This window comes from Oncorhynchus tshawytscha, linkage group LG33, assembly GCF_018296145.1.
Source record: "Oncorhynchus tshawytscha isolate Ot180627B linkage group LG33, Otsh_v2.0, whole genome shotgun sequence".
In the NCBI taxonomy this organism is placed as follows: domain Eukaryota; kingdom Metazoa; phylum Chordata; class Actinopteri; order Salmoniformes; family Salmonidae; genus Oncorhynchus; species Oncorhynchus tshawytscha.
Window position 1 is genome coordinate 35,620,938 of NC_056461.1, and position 18,761 is coordinate 35,639,698.

The following is an 18,761-nucleotide window of genomic DNA, read 5'->3' on the forward strand; positions in this document are numbered from 1 at the left end:
ATTAAAATAAAATAAAAAAATAAAAAGTTAAGCCAAAATCACTTCCCGTTATTCAGAGGGGCGTTCTACAACGCTTTGAGCCACCACCAAGTCCGGAAGTGAATATCACCGAGCGCGAAATTTCAGTCACTGATTAATAACATGTGCCCTTGTATTTCAAGATTGAAAAATATAACAACATAACGTCGTGGACCAAGCTAGCCATTAACGTCCATTGACGCTCAAAGACAGATTCAATGGCTGTAGCAGAGTAAATATTTGAGAAAGTATGAATAATAAGCATATACTTTTACCGGAAAATAGACTACTAACGATAAATTTGAACAACTTCAAATAACGAGCTAGTAACGTTAATTAGCCACGGTCCCAGCGCTGATTGCCTGTGAGTGAGACAACGCTAACTAGCCAATGGGAGCGTAGAACGTCTCTTTGAATAACGGGGCGTGGTTTTTGCGTAACTGCGTTGGGAAAAGAAAGACTCTTCCCAAGTCCCTAATGGACATGTGCAGATGTATGCTAGTAGAACACGCCAATAGGAGCTCGTGCTTGGCTCTGCCCACCTCCTTGCTTGTTCTGCCTACTATGACTAATTTGTTACAATTGGAAACGACAGGCTGTGGTTTATCTTGGTTTACGTATAAAATATTTGTTTTTACTGGCTCGACACTTCCGGATTGGAGTCTGGACCGCGGTGGGCGCAGTTCCCCAGAGTTGTCAGTTTGCTGGTAAACTGTTGAGGTTGTTATACACTGTCAATACCACCTCGTCATTAAAAGAAGGTAATTGAATCTTACTGGTTTAGCGCACCGCTGACTTCTTGCTACTAGTAACTAGCTAGCTAACATAGCTCGTGTACGAATAGCTACTGTTCGCGCAGGGTGCTAGATGTGAAATGTCGCTATCCCGCCTGTCAAAAGCTGGCCGCTAACGTTAGCAATTACTATTTTCTTACGATTAAACAACGATGAGTAAATCAAAGCCTTGATATAGAATATAATTAGCTGCTAGCAACCAACGTAGCTTCTGAAATGTCTAACGTTAAGTATGTCCGAGAATTTGCAGGATAACCTTCAAAATAAAACCCTATTTAATATTTGTGTCCCACATAGATGGAAGGAGATGAGTGTGGGAGGTTTCCTCCAGAACCATCAGAGGGTAAATCACAGAGGGGAAGTGTGGCCTCCTCAGTCACCCGCGGTCAGTGCCTTTCTTTCAGTCTGGTGTTAACAATGTAATATTGTTTTGTCCCTCTGTGTTTTCATATTTGGAAGATCCAAGATTGTGTTTTGCCTTAATGTTAGTGTTATGTCAACTTCCCTCTGTGTGTTTTCTCCTGCAGCTCAAGATGTGCTTGTGTACCTGGTGGGTGACAGTGCTGTACACCTGTGTGTGGAAGGGGTTGGCTGTGTGAGTGTCCAGGAGCTAGGCCACAGTGTCAGGGAGGCTCTCCACATTCCTGATTCGGCAATGGATGTCTTTGCCTTCTGGCTCTGCTCTCCTCTGCTCGGTAATGACAGCGTTCTCTGTAATGCATCCTCCTCCCCTAGCCCTCAAACAGCTGTGCTGGGTCATTAATTTGACATTTATGCTGATTTAATCAGGGGGAGAGCTGATTTGTATTACAAAGGAATAGTGTTGTGGCTGGTCTAGTACCATGGCTCACTGTATCGTGTAGAGGTCTACCGATTAATCGGAATGGCTGATTTCAAGTTTTCATAACAATCGGAAATCTGTATTTTTGGATTGCCGAATTATTAAACTTAGGGATGCCACCCGTTAGATAAAATACCGAACGGTTCCGTATTTCACTGAAATAATAAATGTTTTGTTTTCGAAATTATAATTTCCGGATTCGACCACATTAATGACTTATGGCTCGTATTTATGTGTGTTATGTTTAAGTCTATGATTTGATAGAGCAGTCTGAGCGATGGTAGGCAGCAACAGGCTCGTAAGCATTCATTCAAACAGCACTTTTGTGCGTTTTGCCAGCAGCTCTTTGCAAGTACAGCGCTGTTTATGACTTCAAGCCTATCAGCTTAATGGCTGGTGTAACCGATGTGAAATGGCTAGCTAGTTAGCGGGGTGCGTGCTAATAGCGTTTCAAACGTCACTCGCTCTGAGACTTGGAGTAGATGTTCCCCTTGCTCTGCATGGGTAACGCTGCTTCGAGGGTGGCTGTTGTCGTTGTGTTCCTGGTTCGAGCCCAGGTAGGGGTGAGGAGAGGGACGGAAGCTATACTGTTACACTGGTAATACTAAAGTGCCTATAAGAACATCCAATAGTCAAAGGTTAATGAAATACAAATGGTATAGAGAGAAATAGTCCTATAAATACTATATTAACTACAACCTAAAACCTCTTACCTTGGAATATTGAAGTCTCATGTTAAAAGGAACCACCAGCTTTCAAATGTTCCCATGTTTTGAGCAAGGAACTCAAACTTTACATGGCACATATTGCCATATTTTTTACATGGCACATATTGCACTTTTACTTCTCTAACACTTTGTTTTTGCATTATTTAAACCAAATTGAACATTTATTTATTTGAGGCTAAATAGATTTTTATTGATGGATTATATTAAGTTAATAAGTGTTAATTCAGTATTGTTGTAATTGTCATTATTACAAATACATTTTTAAAAATCGTCTGATTTTAATCCATTTTTTTTGGTCCTCCAATAATCGGTATAGGCGTTGAAAAATCATAATCGGTCGACCTCTAGTATCATGTGTGTGTGGAGATTGTAGAGAGCCCTTGGGCCATAAGTGGAACGCTGACCGTTTGTATGCTTCTCTCTTGAACTACTGTCATGTTGGAAGACTGGCATTGTTTGTAAAATATGGAAGAGATCACTACAGCAAAATTAGTCTAGGCCAAGTCTATAGCTTGTGACTGTAGTGTGAAAGATTAGCATGCTTTGTCATGCCAATCATTTGATCTCTGTTATACCATGAGAATGTTTATTCATCCTTTCATAAATAAGGACATTTGGTTGTCTACATCCTGCCTTTTCCTGCTCTCTCAGAACTGCAGTTAAAGCCGAAGCATCAGCCTTACAAACTGTGCCGCCAGTGGCAGGACCTTCTGTATCGCTTCACTGAGGCCTCGGAGGAAGACATATCTCAAGGTGAGACTGCCTGTGTCTGTGTGTAGGGATGACTGTTACAAAAAACACTTACATTTTTTTAATTTTACATTTGTTTCTGTATTTTGAGCAGATTCATATTTTCTCCCATGTTATTTTCCCCCCAAATTGTTACATTTTTTTCATCCCCACTGCTGAATTCATATTGCTTGGTCAACATGACTTCCTGTTAACTCTGACCCAACATCACTAATCCTAAACTGTACATCTGCCATCATATAAAATGTTCTGTAATACCCTCATGCTGTATTCTTTCTTTTCTCCAGATGAGCCGAGCCTGCAGTACAGAAGGAATGTGTTTTATCCCAAGTCTAAAGAGCTGCAGGTACTACTTGTTCCATTTTCTCAAACTTTACATGAAGCTGATGGGGAAAACATTTTCCTTAATATCAGTAAGATTATATTGTCAAATGGATAGATGATACTTTCCTGGTCGTAGACACATACCCCGAGTACTCTAGCACCAACCCTCAGAAAAGATGCTGAGATTGGTCAAATCATTTCTGTAAAATTTTCTTCCGTTATTTTGTTTCTATGTTTTCCAAAAACGGTTAAATATCTGCTCTGAATTAAGATTCAACAATGTCTACATAACAAATGGGGTGTCAGCTATGACATGAAACATTAACTTTGAAAAATGATATTTTGGTTATTGAACTACAGTAGTCTAAGTGAAGGTGATTTACACCCGGTAATGGAATTTCATCATGAGTCCCTGATCTGTACTATACATCACATTTTATATAACCCTTCTTACATCAGCTGACATATCAGTGCTGTACAGAAACCCAGCCTAAAACGGCAAGCAATGCAGGTGTAGAAGCACGGTGGCTAGGAAAAACTCCCTAGAAAGGCCAAAACCTAGAGAGGAACCAGGCTATGAGGGGTGGCCAGTCCTCTTCTGACTGTGCCAGGTGGAGATTATAACAGAACATGGCCAAGATGTTCACATTTTCATAAATGACCAGCATGGTCAAATAATAGTAATCATAGTGAACAGGTAAAGGTTCCATAGCCGCAGGCAGAACAGTTGAAACTGGAGCAGCAGCACGGCCAGGTGGACTGGGGACAACAAGGAGTCATCATGCCAGGTAGTCCTGATGCATGGTCCTAGGGCTCAGGTCCTCGGAGAGAGAGAATTGGAGAGAGCATACTTAAATTAACACAGGACACCGGATAAGCCAGGAGAAATACTCCAGATATAACAGACTAACCCTAGCCCCCCGACGCAAACTACTGCAGCATAATTATGGTTATGAATGTCCTTCTCTTCATGGTATCTTTTAAATGGGTAGAAAAGGCGTGAATATGCTATCCTCCTTTGCATATTTGGGTATTATTCTACACACTGGCTATTATTTTAATGAGATCTGTCCCTAAACAAGACATTTATTTGGACTGGAACAAATCTGACCCATGAAGGTAAATTACAATAGAGTATGTTATTGTGTTCTGAACTTTACTCTACTGTACATTACTATGATTCTTTACTGTACTAAACGATACTCTTATTTACTGTCCAAGCTTGTGAACACAACTGGTTTGATTACTAATGATTTCCAATTATAGCCAATTCAATTGCTGAAATTCCGTTACCAAATTGTTAACAGAATTGAGTTTTAATCACTTAATTCATCAACAAAATTGATATCAGTAAAAACACTCATTGATAGGTCTACCTTGTGAACTTTCATTTTCCTTCCTCATGAGGGAGAGAAATTAGAAAATATCTTAAAGGTATGTGGGGTTTTGGTAATGGAATTTTAAGGCACAATGGAAGTTTTCTTAAACTTACAGAAGGCAGAACAATTTTAACTAAATATGTGTTTATTCATTAGCATGGGTCTTCAACGTTGTTTTAGATTTATTTCTAATACCTTTTTAAGCCTTTCTGGTAATGTTTTGTTTTTCTATTTGTTTGACCAGAAATCAAAGCCATGCTTATTCTTAATTTTAGAATGGAAAATGGTTCAAAAACATGTATATGCCTTAATTTCTCAAATATAACTTAGCTTTCATTTGACACTCAATTTGAGATGCTCTTATGAACTTCACATGTTGGTGCTCATGGGTCCTTTTACATGAAAATTCCCTTGTTTCTGTTTGCATCCTTTATTCCACCTGCCATTGCATGGCCTTTCCCTCTAGATTGAAGACGAGGGGGTGTTGAGACTCCTTTATGATGAGGCACGGGTTAACATCCTCGCGGGCCGCTTCCCCTGTGACCCTGAGACTTGGATGGGTTTGGGCGCATTGTCTTTTGCTCTGGAGCTGGGAATTGGTCTGGATGACCAGAAAGCCACTGCTGCTTTAAGGTCATTTGAAGGGATTTGAACATCTGCCTCTTGCTGGAGTTATGTTGTATAACTCTTCTTTTTTTTTTTCAATACCTGGCTGCATACCCTGATTATTGCCCCTCTTCTCCCAACTCACTCAGGGAGAAGAAGCTGATATCCTTCCTGCCTGTACATGTTTCAGGGGGAGGTGGGGGGCTGTTCTCTACCCTGAGGGGGAAAGGGGGCCGTCAGGCAGGGCTAGAGCATAACCTTTTGGAGGAATATCGCAAGATCAGCACCTCCGGAAGCACCCCCCTGGAGCCCACTCAGCGTCTACGCCAGTACCTCAGCACATGCCACTCTCTGCCTTACTACGGGTAAGGAACAAGCTGGACAAAATGGCCTCCACTGCATGGTGCATGGAACACATTCAGTTTCTATCTTCATGTGCCACTTGCATCACGTCTCGCTGTTTTTAATTTTTTTTTTTTAAATTCTGGGCAGGTGTGCTTTTTTCTCGGGGGAGATCGACAAGCCAGCCCAGGGTATTCTTTATAGAGCAGGACGGAAAGCTGTCAATGTGGGGATCAGTCTGGAGGGGGTGTATGTAATGGACGTCAAAGAGAAGGTGAGACCTGGAATAATGTCAAGTTAAAATGAATGATAATTCCTTTCCATAAAAAGCAGAATATTCGTTTTTAATTTTTTTATTCTGTGTGATTTTAAGTATTGGCATGAACCAGAGGGATCCTTTATCAACGCAAAAATACTTTTCACTGACTGACCCAACCGTCTCCCTTTCTGCCTCTCTCTCTCACATCCCTACTCCATGACAGCACGTGCTCCTGGGCCTGCGCTTCAGTGAGCTGTCTTGGGACCACAGCTACCCTGAAGGGGAGGGTGACTCACACATCCTGTGGCTCGAATTTGATGGGGAGGAGGCTGGCACCCCTGTCAACAAGTTACTGAAGATCTACTCAAAACAAGTAATAAAACCTAACTTCTCCATTTCCCATTGTGCTTTTCCTTAGTAGGCGGTCATAGATTCCCTTGCCGTTACCAGAATTCCTACTAGTCTTTGTTCCCTCCTTGTACCTCTAGGCAGAGCTTATGAGCGGCCTTATCGAGTTCTGTGTGGAGCTACGTTCTGCAGCCGAAGGCGGGACGACCACGGAAACAGACGGCGCTGTCGGTCCATCCCATCAGCCTGCTGGACAGGCGGGGGGCAGTGGAGAAGGGAACGGTCGCCGTGGCAAACTGCGTAGGCAGAACAGTGTGGTCTGCAGTCGGATCCATACACTGAACACCATCAGCTATGTGGACAACGGTTAGTCTGGGGAGGGAGAATCATGCATGCCATTAATTTAGTCAGTATTAACCATCCATATACACAAAGTATGTGGACACCCCTTTAAATTAGTGGATTTGGCCATTTCAGCCACACTGTTGCTGACCGACGTATAAAATCGATAAGACATGCAATCTCCATAGACAAACATGGACAGTAGACTGGCCCGTACTGAAGAGCTCAGTGACTTTCAATGTGGCACCGTCATAGGATACGAGCTTTCCAACAAGTCAGTTCATCAAATGTCTGCCTTGCTAGAGCTGATGCTGTCAACTGTAAGTGCTGTTATTGTAAAGTGGAAACGTCTAGGATCAACAACGACTCAGCCACAAAGTGGTAGGCCACACAAATTCACAGAACCGGCCCGCCGTAAAAAACGTCTGTTATCAGTTGCAACAATCACTACAGAGTTCCAAACTGCCTCTGGAAGTAACGTCAACACAAGAACTGTTCATCGGGAGCTTCATGAAATGGGTTTCCATGGCCGAGCAGCCACACACAAGCCTAAGATCACCATGCGCAATGCCAAGTGTCGGCTGGCGTGGTATAAAGCTCGCCGCCATTGAACTCTGGAGCAGTAGAAACACGTTCTCTGGAGTGATGAATCGCACTTCACCGTCTGGCGGACAAATCTGGTTTTGGCGGATGCCAGGAGACCGTTAACTGAGGTTTGGTGGAGGTGTAATCATGGTCTGGGGCTGTTTTCCATGTTTCAGGCTAGGCCCGTTAGTCCCAGTGAAGGGAAATCTTAACGCTATGACGATTCTGTGCTTCAAATTTTGTGACAACAGTTTGGGGGAAGTCCCTTTCCAGCATTATTTTTATAATTTCTTTTTAATTGCCCATGTGCACAAAGGGAGGTCTAAACAGAAATGGTTTGTCAAGATCGATGTAGAAGGACTTGATTTGGCCTGCACAGAGCCCTCACCTCAACCCCATCGAACACCTTTGGGATGAATTGGAACCACGACTGCGAGCCAGGCCTAATTACCCAACTTCAGTGCCCGAACCTCACTCATGCCCTTGTGGCTGAATGGAAGCAAATCCCCGCAGCAATGTTCCAACATCTAGTGGAAAGCCTTCCAAGGAGAGTGGAGGCTGTTATAGCAGCAAAGGGGGGACCATATTAATGCCAATGATTTTGGAACGAGACATTTGATGAGCAGGTGTCCATTCTTTTGGCCAGGTAGTGTAAGTTTCACTTGTTTGATGTAAGGTTGTAAAACTAACTGTTAAATGTATTTGTTGACACGGCAGGTAAAGAAATCAAACGTCTGAAACCAAAGCGGGCTGCTTCCTTCTTCACCAGGCAGGCACAGCCACCAACATATTCCGCAGTACATGTGCAAGAGAGTTTGGAGCAACGGTGATCCTCCATCTCCAGTATAGGCACTGCTCTATGCTAACTGGAGACTAAACTGAACATGCATGTTAAGATTGCGAGAGGAAAAAAGATATGCAAAGAGTTGGCATTTATCTTGTTTGTGAAAACACAATGGACCAAGAGTGGGATTTGTGTGAATAAATATTTATGCATAATTGTGTGTATATGAAGTTAGATGAGAATATTGGCATTCTTTAGGTGCTGCAAAGTGATGTCGTTGCTTCACAGGTCAAGTTGAACCGGCTACCTATTGGTAGTTTTAATATGAAACTGTGGAGTGATGGTAACATTCACAGTTGCACCACTTTGTATCTTTACCCTTGTGATAAGGGACCTTTTTACTGTTCTCCCTCAGATGGAATTGATCTACTATGACTATGTACAGTATCACCCATTGAGACGTATGCAACACTCTTGGGAAACCAAACAGCACAGGGCATTGTATTGTCTAAAAGGAGGGCGATATTGAAGGCTCTGCAACTATATTGCTCAAACCTCAGTCTCTACCAAAACAAACATGTCTCCTGCAGTAGTCTGATGCTATGTGCTAAACATACAGTCCATGATGACCATGAGACTGAATCTGTGTCCTCCTCCCAGAAATCAGAAGGTCAACCATATTCCAGACTGCACCCTTTTCCAAGTGGGTTTAGATTTCACTTTTTGTTATTGTTATATTGTACAACATGCAAGGGCAGTTTGACTTAGGAGCTATCCATTCAAAAAGAGGATGTTTTCTGCTGGCATCTCCTGTCAGTTTGAGAGGAGTGATTCTACTCTATCTGATGCAATTTAGTGTTAATACAAATGGAAGAACGTGGTTTCCACTGTTATAACTGATATTGTCAATTATGCAAACCTACAAAAATAATCAGAACAAAATGGTAAAATTCATTGTTCTTAAGTCAAGCTCTTCTTTTAAAACAATTGTATTGTACTCTTGCCTTTTTTGTGCACATGACTGACTATCTTAGACTGTACTGTTGCTATCTGAAATACTGTAGTGTTTTTACATTTGGTAATTATTGATATTATTGGAGTAATACCTTTTGACTCTCATACACCAATCTCTCTTTCTCACACAAATTAGGCATTGGGTAATTTGAAGCCTTATTCATTCACAATGTAGTCTCTGTATAAAAAGACCAAGTGCCTTTTGTTTCAGTATTAATTTGGCATTGAGAGATTACCTGGTATTTGTGTCGCCTTGTTTGTCTGTTAAACCTGATCATCAGAATGTTACTATATTCCTTTTTATCTGCTCGTTTTGCTATAAATTTACATGACCTCGTGTGTACACATTGAGACAGTCAAATATATCAAACCCTTTAACTTCAATGTTTTCTTTGTAATTTCTATAATGTGCACTACTAAACAAGTGGCTGTAGGTTTAGTCAAACCCATAATACATTTTTATTCAGCTTTATACTGTCTTGACAAAACGGTGAAACTGATTTTTATATTTTTATTTGAAACTTTTTTTTTGTTCATTTTTACAATAAAAACATTTGTCCATATCCGAGCCTTAATGTCTTGATTTTGTGTTCCTTGAGTCCTTGCTGCCACCTACTGGCTCGTGTTTTACAAGCATCTCGTCATGACAGTACGGTCATTCTCTTGCAGGTTTGGTAGTGTCGGGGCACATAGCTGGTTGTCTGTTTAGGTGGCTGTCAGTTGTATTTAGCTAGCTATTATTTGGATTGTTTCGCCGATATTCGGTCGAAATGGACGGGGATATTAATGCTACGGCTCCGGGCACCACCCCACCTGACACCGACCCAGCGCGGAAGCGCAGAGTGCACGGTATGTTGAAGCTCTACTACGGGCTGAACGAGGAAGGAAAGACCGTGGATCAAGCTGAGTCCATGGATCCTTGCGATATCAACGGGCCGCATTTCGATCCTGAGGTTTATCTCAATAAGGTAAAATCCAGTTTCTGTGTCTGGATACGACATATTTAGTTCGCTATTCACTGACCATAAGACAATAAGTGAAAGGCAAAACTTGCTTTTACAGTGGCAAAGGATTGCTATTATTTTACCGTGCAAGGGAGCCAACTGCTTGTCTATCATTGGTGTGACCAAGTGGTGTATATAAACAAGACCCTGGATTGCTGACGCAATGTATTGGCCAATGACAGGCTTCGAAGGCCATATTGGCACTCCCCAGAAGACGCAGTCCTCCATAGGATATAATGTAATTCTTCTACAGTATTTTAATTAAATGTATTATAAAAATTACCTGTATTTAAGTATTTTTTTGTTGTAGTGGGAACAGAAAGATTTGAACTTTCCAAAAATGATACTTTGCTTGTATATACCCGACCGTTCAAAAGTTTGGGGTCATTTAGAAATGTTGTTTTGAAAGAAAATCACACTTTTGTCGATTTAAAATAACATCAAATTGATCAGCAAATTGATCTACAGTGTAGACATTGTTAATGTTGTAAATTACTATTGTAGCTGGAAACGGCAGATTTTTAATGGAATATCTACATAGGCGTACAGAGGCCCATTATCAGCAACCATCACTCCCGTGTTCCAATGACAAGTTGTGTTGGCTAATCCAAATGTATCATTTTAAAAGGCTAATTGATCATTAGAAAACCCTTTTGCAATTATGTTAGCACAGCTGAAAACTGTTGTTCTGATTAAAGAAGCAATAAAACAATAGTCATTTACAACATTAACAATGTCTACACTGTATTGCTGATCAATTTGATGGTATTTGTAGGGACAAAAAAAATAGCTTTTCTTTAAAAAACAAGGACATTTCTATGTGACCCCAAACTTTTGAACGGTAGTGTATATGTATATTTAATTTGTATGGTATCATTTAAAAGTATGCATTAAGGTGTCTGCAATAGAATAAACGTGACAAAAAACAAATTTAGACATTAATAAATACATTTATATAGCTTCCTAAATATGTTTTACAATGGTGAGGGAGTGCCAAAATAGAGGCTACAAAACACCTGTCATCTAGTGTATATAGAAATGATTGGTGTCATCCAGGTAGTACAGTAGCTGTCTGTTGTCTTCAAAACTGACCTTTGAGTCCTACTGGTGTCTGCAGCTCAGGAGAGAATGTTCCCTTGGAGAGCTGATGGACCAGGAGACCTGCATGGTCAAGCAGATCCGCTCCTTGGACAGTGACATGCAGACATTGGTGTATGAGAACTACAACAAGTTCATCTCTGCCACAGGTAAGACAATAGGTGATAGTGTATGCAATGCCTTGGACATCATGTTGCTGAATTGGATCATGTTGGTCTCACTCTGTTCTGTGCACATACTGTACCATGTGATGAATTAATGAATGTCCTCATCTTCTCCTACTAGACACAATCAGAAAAATGAAGAATGATTTTAAGAAGATGGAGGATGAAATGGACTGTCTCTCTACCAACATGGCTTCTATCACAGATTTCAGTGCACGCATCAGTGGGACTCTTCAGGACCAGCATGCACAGATCACCAAACTGTCAGGTTGGTAATGAAACCCGAGGTGACGCCTCCACCGCCTGAAATGACAACTAGATAAACAAATTGTATTTCTTGGTCATATATCTATCATTGTAAGACTACTTGTGTGGACTGTGAACCACTTCATATTACGCTACTACTAATGATGTATATAAACCCTAGATTGCTGATGCTATGTATTGGCCATTGAGTCTTTGAAGCCATCGGTTGGCCATATTGACACTCCCCGGTAGGAGCAGTCCTCCATAGGAATGAATTGAATTCTACAGTATTTCAATTAAATGTTTTAAGGACAAAAGTACTTAAGTAATTTTTATTGAAGTGATTTTTATTGAAATACTTGAAGGACAATGTTTTTATATACATTTTACATTTTATTTTTATGTTTAGCTCACATAATATCATTAAAGTATGCATGTAGCTGTCTGTAATAGAGTAAACGTGTCAATAACGAATGTAGACATTAATAAATGCATTTTTATAGCTTCATAATGGAGGACGAGTACCAAGATGGCTGGGCAGTGTCTTCAATACAGCAGAGTCAATATGACTCTGTCATCCAGGGTTTATACGCATTATTGGCTACTACGGTGTTAAAGACAGGCAGCCCAATTCTGATATTTTTTTCACAAATTGGTCATTTGACCATCAGATCAGCTCTGAAAAAAATGTGATTGGTGAAAAGACCAATTAGTGGGGAAAATATTTGAATTGGGCAGCCTGTCTAAATGCAGCCCCCCCCATCCCTCACCCAGGAGTCCACACTCTCCTGAGGAAGCTGCAGTTCCTGTTTGAGCTGCCTGCCAGGCTGAATAAGTGCCTGGAGCTGCAGGCCTATGCCCAGGCAGTGAGCTCCCATCGTCGTGCCCGCTGCGTGCTGCAGCAGTACAGCCACATGCCCTCCTTCAGGGGCATCCAGGATGACTGTCATGCCATCATGGACAAGTTGGCACAGGAGCTTAGGCAGAAATTCAGGTAGGAGTCTCAGGAAACGTTCAGTTGGTATTCACTTTGGTATGGTTGCAAAACAATGGTGTTTTAATTTTAATTTCTGGTTCATATTATATAGCAGTATATATATGAATATAAAGAAAATATGCGCATATTCCCACCAGTGGTGTGTTTCCACCAAATTGACTTCTTGTGGATTAAAAATCAGTGCTTGATGACGTAGTGCACACAAAATGTACTTTTTCACTTTTGTTTTCATGTACCAAATAAAAATATAAAGTTGGGTTTCCATCGTATTTTCAGCTCTACCGATAGTTTTGAGGAAAAACAATCTCATCAACCACACTGTATCTGTGAGCTGTTGACATGCGCTCTAGTCAACAGCTCACAGATACAGTGTGGTTGAGATTATTATGGATACGAGCGAGAATATTTTTATTTGTCAAATGGCAGTCGAGCATCTATCATGTCAATAAGACCCTCGATATTTATTGGAAAAGAGCATCGAGCTCGTCACCGTGCACTTTCAGCACCCTATGAGTTCATAAAAACATATTTAATCTGTAGCCTAATAAACTGCATGATTTCCCGAGTCGTAGTGGGAGGACCACACACCATATCATCGCATGACTCCAAGTTTACTTCGCTATGATGGTTATTATATTAATATTTGTGCATAAAGGTGTTTCTACTGCCATTTCTCACATAATTAATTTTAATTAACAAAAAGATCCCACCATGTCGCCATTTATTAAATTTAATCGAAACTTCCTGTTTCCATCACAGCTGTCGTGATTTTGTTTTGTACGTTATGACTTTACTCGCATAACAATTGTGGATGGAAACGTGGTTAATACTACACTATAACTGCATGAATGCTTAATCTTTGTTTGGTGTTGCATGTGTTTGCAGAGATGGAGGTTCGAGTGCGAAAGACCTTTCAGAGTGTGTGGAGCTTCTGCTGCAGCTGGATGAGCCGGCAGAGGAACTTTGTGACAAGTTCCTGAGTCACGCCCAGTCACGATTGGAAGCAGACCTCCTAGGACTAGAAGCGGAGCTGAGACCACCATTGTCCTATGGACCCACAGCAGTGACAGATCCCTACACTGGCCCCGCCCACAGATTGTCAGTTGAACCCACTGCTGGATCTCCCACTGGCCCCTCCTCTCTAAACAATCCCTTCCTCTCTCCCAGCTCAAGGACTGATATTTTGGAATTCATAGACAGAGGTTGCAATGAATTCGTCAGCAGCCTTTGCTTGGTCATTGCCTCGTACCAAGAGTTGTTTGTCAACCGTCCGCAAGAGGGTGAGCTGGCCTCTAAAAACATCCCACAGATGGCTATTGGCAAGCTGCATGCTTTTGTGGATGCACTAGCCACCCGCTACTTCTCCCTGGTTGAGAGGAGGATACAGGAGGAGAAAAGTGTTGGAGACAACTCTCTCCTGGTCCGGGCTCTGGATCGTTTCCACCGCAGGCTCCAGGCCGTGGCCAAACTGCTGCCTGGGTCTGCTGTGCCCAGCCAGGGGACTGAGATCGTAGTGCGAGCAGCCAGGGAGAGGATCAAGCAGTACTTGGCAGCCCTGCAGAGCTTCTACTTGAACAGCCTGACAGACGTGAGGCAGGCCCTAGCAGCCCCTCGGCTGGGTGGAAGCTCTGCCGGAGTTGGGTCTCATCTAGGGGGGCCAGCCACTGGGAAAGAAGCTCCGGCCAGCTTGCCAGAGCTCCTCTCCACTCTGTCTGCCTCCATTCTCAATCAGATCAAGTCAGTCCTGGCATCCGTGCACCTTTTTACTGCAAAGGACATCACCTTCTCCAACAAGCCTTACTTCAAGGTGAGCTAGATGAATATTCATGCTATTGGTGGTTAGTTAGTTGGCCCCATATATTTTTTTAATGCCATTTATGTAACTAACTGGATGTTAACATTGACATCCTGGTTGGATCTTTTTCTCCTCTCTCTCTTTCTTCAGGGGGATTTTTGTAGCCACGGTGTGCGTGAGAGCCTGGTGGTTAACTTCATTAAGTTTGTGTGCCAGTCCTCGCGTCAGTTCTGTGAGAGTGCAGGAGACCGGGGCGGCTCTACACCCCCTGCCCTCCTACTGCTGCTGTCACGCCTCTGCCTGGACTATGAAACCTCCACCATCACCTACATCCTCACCCTCACAGACGAACAGTTTCTTGTGCAGGTAAATGTGCCAATGAACCTCTGAAGATTTCTTGAAGACAATTGATGGGAATGTAAGAAAAAAATGTGCAAATGATAAGTCCTCTTTAGTCATGAGAAATGTGTATCACATGCTACTACAAATGCTGTTATATTCTCTCTTGTGTTCACAGCATCACTCTCCTGTAACTGCAGTCACAGCTTTATGTGGAGAGGCCAGAGAAGCAGCACAGAAGCTACTGAACCATTATGTCAAGGTACACATTTTCCCACCTTCTTACCAACAAATGACTATTTCTGCAAATGGCCACTTCAAGCCTCGTCCTTCTATTTCTCTGCTGACCCCTTCTCTGTTGCTGTGGACAGGTTCAGGGCCTGATCATATCCCAGATGCTGAGAAAGAGTGTGGAGACACGAGACTGGGTCAACACCATCGAGCCACGGAATGTCCGTGCTGTGATGAAGAGAGTGGTGGAGGATACCACCTCTATTGATGTGCAGGTAACGCCCGGTATCTATTTAAAACCCTTTGGTAAACATACTTTACACTGTGGGTAAACTGTAATTAATGTATAATTGTGAGTGGACAAAAGCAACATCAGTGCTAGGAATCTTAACAGCTTTACTACCTCCCTGATCTGTCTCTCCCTGTGTTGCCCTACAGGTGGGTCTTCTCTATGAGGAGGGGGTGAGGAAAGCCCACAGCAGTGACTCCAGCAAAAGGACCTTCTCCGTCTATAGCAGTTCGAGGCAGCAAACCCGCTACGCCCCTAGCTACACACCTAGGTACCTGAACTACAGTTGCCTAACACACAATATGTTTATAATAACATAATATACACTGCATCACAATGTGTGGAGGTTTGGCAGAGGCAGGGTCAGTCAAATGTTAGGATGATTGCTATCTTCCCCAATGGATAAAGATTTAAGAATGGTTTTGTCTTTCTGCAGTGCTCCTATGGATACCAATCTCCTGAGTAATATACACAAGCTCTTCTCTGAGCGGGTTGAAATATTCAGTCCTGTGGAGTTTAACAAGGTGGGTAGTGAGTGGTTTGGATACAGAGCTCTGGTTTCCCCCCCCCCATTAGCCTTTTTATTGCCTCAACTCTTTCTGTCTTGATCTCTCTGCTCTCAGGTCTCTGTGTTGACGGGAATCATAAAGATCAGTCTGAAGACATTCCTGGAGTGTGTCCGCCTGCGTACCTTTGGTCGTTATGGCCTGCAACAGATTCAGGTGGACTGCCACTACCTGCAGATGTACCTCTGGCGCTTCGTCTCCGATGAGAACCTGGTCCACTTCCTGCTCGATGAGATAGTGGGCAGCACTGCCCACCGCTGTCTGGACCCCGCTCCCATGGAGCAGAGCGTCATCGAGGTCATCTGTGAGAGAGGTTAAAGGCTAGAGGTCACATTGGTTGAGGAACTGGTGAAATGCGATGGTGAAATTGAATGGTGTGTAACAGAGTTTAAAACAAACAAAAAAGAACATTGAAGTCAACTGAACTGGAAGACTTAAAAAATAGGTATTTTGCTGGACACACTGGATTCCCATGATGTAAATGTGGTATTAGTAGGAGGATTAAGGTTACTTACTATTGCTGCATGTAGACACCCAGACCAATTCTGATCTTTAATTGGTATTTTTACCAATCGGATCAGCTCTGAAAAAGATCTGATTTGAAATAACCTAGTGTGGCAGGCATAAAAAGACGCCTGAGCGGAGTTCCCACATCTGTTTTTTCAGGGGAAACGGAAGCTTTGGTTAAAAATATTGTATCCCTGAAAAACGGGAAACATCCACTTTGTACCAACCCCTTGAGAGAGGATGTGAAAATATCTGATGTGATTGGTCAAAAGACCAATTAGTGGAAAAAGTATCAGAATTGGGTTGCCTGTTTAAATTATGATGTTTGGGTGGGGTGCATCTATAATCATTTGTTTGCTAATTACTAAAATTGTAACGTGGTAATATGGTGTAATAAAAAAAGTTACATTCATAAACAGATGAGGTACTGAGTTGCCTCTCCTACCTTCAAGGTCATGTGATCTCAATTATTTTCTTTTTCAATTTATTTTTCAATCATGATTGAATGATCGTAGTTTGAATCAATGACTGGAGTCATTGGAAATGTGTAACATCAGTACTTCCATAAATTTCATAAGCATGAGTCCCGTCTCTAGCAACCAATAAGCGCGCAGTCGAGTAAAAAGGTGTACAGTAGGAATTTGACCATCACTTTTCTCGGCCGTTTGATAAAGTTGGTCATCGCCCTAGCGTAAATTTGATTGGTTTTAACACTCCCTTCCACGCGCTTCTGATGGCCATGGCTTAATCTCATTGGTTTAGAGATGGGATATGTTCAGAGGGGCTATTTTGGGGCGGTTCGTTGCACGCGTTCTTATGGTCGCACAGTGCTGATTGTTTGGAGTATGCATACATGAGGAATACAGGTGAGTGATGCTAGAAATTATGCTACGATGAAAAACCCTTTAATATTGTTGGTTTACGTCCAGCACAAAACGGTTTACTGTTCCTGGTATCTATTAAAGCACATGTAATTGTTTTTCTGCTGTGATATAACCTAGATATGTTGAATAATCTGTCTATGACTTTGGTAATTCAATCGAATCGTATCCTTATTACGCTATAGAGAAACTATTTTGGCTCTGAGTTATGTTTTTATTTCTCAACATCAACAATACAGTACGACCATTACAGTCTATGCTAGTCCGAATACATTGAGGGTCCGAAATGGAGCTGCCTATACAGATTTTTTTCGAATGCTGTCTACCAGGGTCCTCCTTTTAAAATTTTCTCACAGGAGACAGATCATGAAGCTAAACAAACAAAAATCCTCACAAGCAGAAAGGGAATTTGGAGGGACTTTGGGTGAGTCCAATAGTGTGTGTTTTAATAAAAATAATACTAATTTTGTATGTTCACTTTAAAAAGGGATATTGCGCAATCCCATCTCGCACCCACTCTCAGTCAGTCTTCTCAACCCACTCTCAGTCAGTCTTCTCAACTCACCTCACTTCTTCTCCCCTGAAGGTGCCACCTGCATCCCTGTCTTCCTGCCCCTGACGGTGCCACCTGCATCCCTGTCTTCCTGCCCCTGACGGTGCCACCTGCATCCCTGTCTTCCTGACCCTGACGGTGCTTTACCTGCTGTGTGTGTCGCTCCCCTGCGGCCAGCGTGCTCCAGTGGCCCCCTGTCCTTCCCTCCACAGCCCAGCTATGGGACCCCTTGGTGAGACCAGCTATTAATTAGGAATACCTTTGAGTTCTTGTCGATTGACTGTGTTGTCATGTGAGATTTGGCTGATATACTTGTCTCTGTCTTATCTGTAGCTGTCTGAGGGTATGGTGCTGAAAGATGGATCGAGACTCACGTACCCTATAAACGGTATTTTAGGGTTGGTGGATGCAATAAAGCTCGCCAGCTTGTAGTCCTAAATGAGTTACTCTGATTCGTTCAGCCATTCCTATGGGGAAAATATATGGAGAAAAAATTGGGTTTTTGGATAAACACTTAAAATAAGGTCTGAGGTTAACACAGGCTTATAAGATCTCAGACGTTTTGGTCTATGATATAATATCAGTCAGTAAACATGACCTTTATGAATATTGAAGACTATATTTTATGTGTTTTTAAAATTATTATATAAATGCTTCAAAATGGCAAACATGCATAAAGATAGCAGAATTAAGTTATGACATGGTGTTAGCACTATCCACAGATTTTTTTTTTTAAACTACTGAGCGCGATATGGTTGAATGTGCCAACAAATCAGCACAATCTACTTTTTACATTTTTTTTTTATTGTTGCTGTCTTGGTGCTAGAATTGGGATCATGTATACTCTGCTTATCACCATACAGGAAAAGAGTAACGGATAGCAAAGTACAATACTGCGAACTGAGTAAAAGAAGGAATTTGTGGTAAGTGCACAAAGTCTTGTATAACTGACCTTGTGGGGACACTATTCAATCTCA

At 42.0% G+C, this 18,761-nt stretch overlaps 2 protein-coding genes across 4 annotated transcripts; both read left to right on the top strand.

The window, feature by feature from the left end:
- Window positions 1–550: 550 nt before the first annotated feature.
- On the top strand, window positions 551–9,677 carry frmd8 (FERM domain containing 8). Its single transcript, XM_024398007.2, has 11 exons — window positions 551–779; window positions 1,110–1,197; window positions 1,340–1,507; window positions 3,033–3,134; window positions 3,419–3,477; window positions 5,301–5,467; window positions 5,590–5,805; window positions 5,933–6,056; window positions 6,265–6,414; window positions 6,530–6,755; window positions 8,034–9,677. The coding sequence occupies exons 2-11, from the start codon at window positions 1,110–1,112 to the stop codon at window positions 8,144–8,146; spliced, it is 1,413 nt and encodes a 470-aa protein (XP_024253775.1). The 5' UTR covers window positions 551–779; the 3' UTR covers window positions 8,147–9,677.
- A 68-nt stretch (window positions 9,678–9,745) lies between these two features.
- vps51 (VPS51 subunit of GARP complex) lies at window positions 9,746–16,801 on the top strand. 3 transcript variants are annotated; one of them, XM_024398002.2, is made up of 11 exons: window positions 9,746–10,082; window positions 11,236–11,365; window positions 11,502–11,648; window positions 12,401–12,620; window positions 13,509–14,430; window positions 14,569–14,784; window positions 14,936–15,019; window positions 15,129–15,263; window positions 15,427–15,548; window positions 15,714–15,801; window positions 15,901–16,801. In XM_024398002.2, exons 1-11 carry the CDS (start codon window positions 9,885–9,887, stop codon window positions 16,159–16,161), a joined length of 2,523 nt encoding a protein of 840 aa, XP_024253770.1. In that variant the 5' UTR covers window positions 9,746–9,884; the 3' UTR covers window positions 16,162–16,801. The 3 variants fall into 3 exon arrangements, with proteins under 3 accessions (XP_024253770.1, XP_024253772.1, XP_024253773.1); XM_024398004.2 differs by lacking the exon at window positions 9,746–10,082 and adding an exon at window positions 10,232–10,356; XM_024398005.2 differs by lacking the exon at window positions 9,746–10,082 and adding an exon at window positions 10,867–10,959.
- The last annotated feature ends 1,960 nt before the right edge of the window (window positions 16,802–18,761 follow it).

Bases quoted from the DNA above. Each gene is read 5' to 3' on its own strand.
- vps51 (XM_024398002.2), top strand. From the start codon at position 9,885: ATGGACGGGGATATTAATGCTACGGCTCCGGGCACCACCCCACCTGAC. The intron at 15,020-15,128 runs GTACACATTTTC...TGCTGTGGACAG, and splicing joins TACTGAACCATTATGTCAAG to GTTCAGGGCCTGATCATATC. The intron at 15,264-15,426 runs GTAACGCCCGGT...GTTGCCCTACAG, and splicing joins CCACCTCTATTGATGTGCAG to GTGGGTCTTCTCTATGAGGA.
- frmd8 (XM_024398007.2), top strand. From the start codon at position 1,110: ATGGAAGGAGATGAGTGTGGGAGGTTTCCTCCAGAACCATCAGAGGGT. The intron at 1,508-3,032 runs GTAATGACAGCG...CTGCTCTCTCAG, and splicing joins GCTCTGCTCTCCTCTGCTCG to AACTGCAGTTAAAGCCGAAG. The intron at 3,478-5,300 runs GTACTACTTGTT...CTTTCCCTCTAG, and splicing joins CCAAGTCTAAAGAGCTGCAG to ATTGAAGACGAGGGGGTGTT.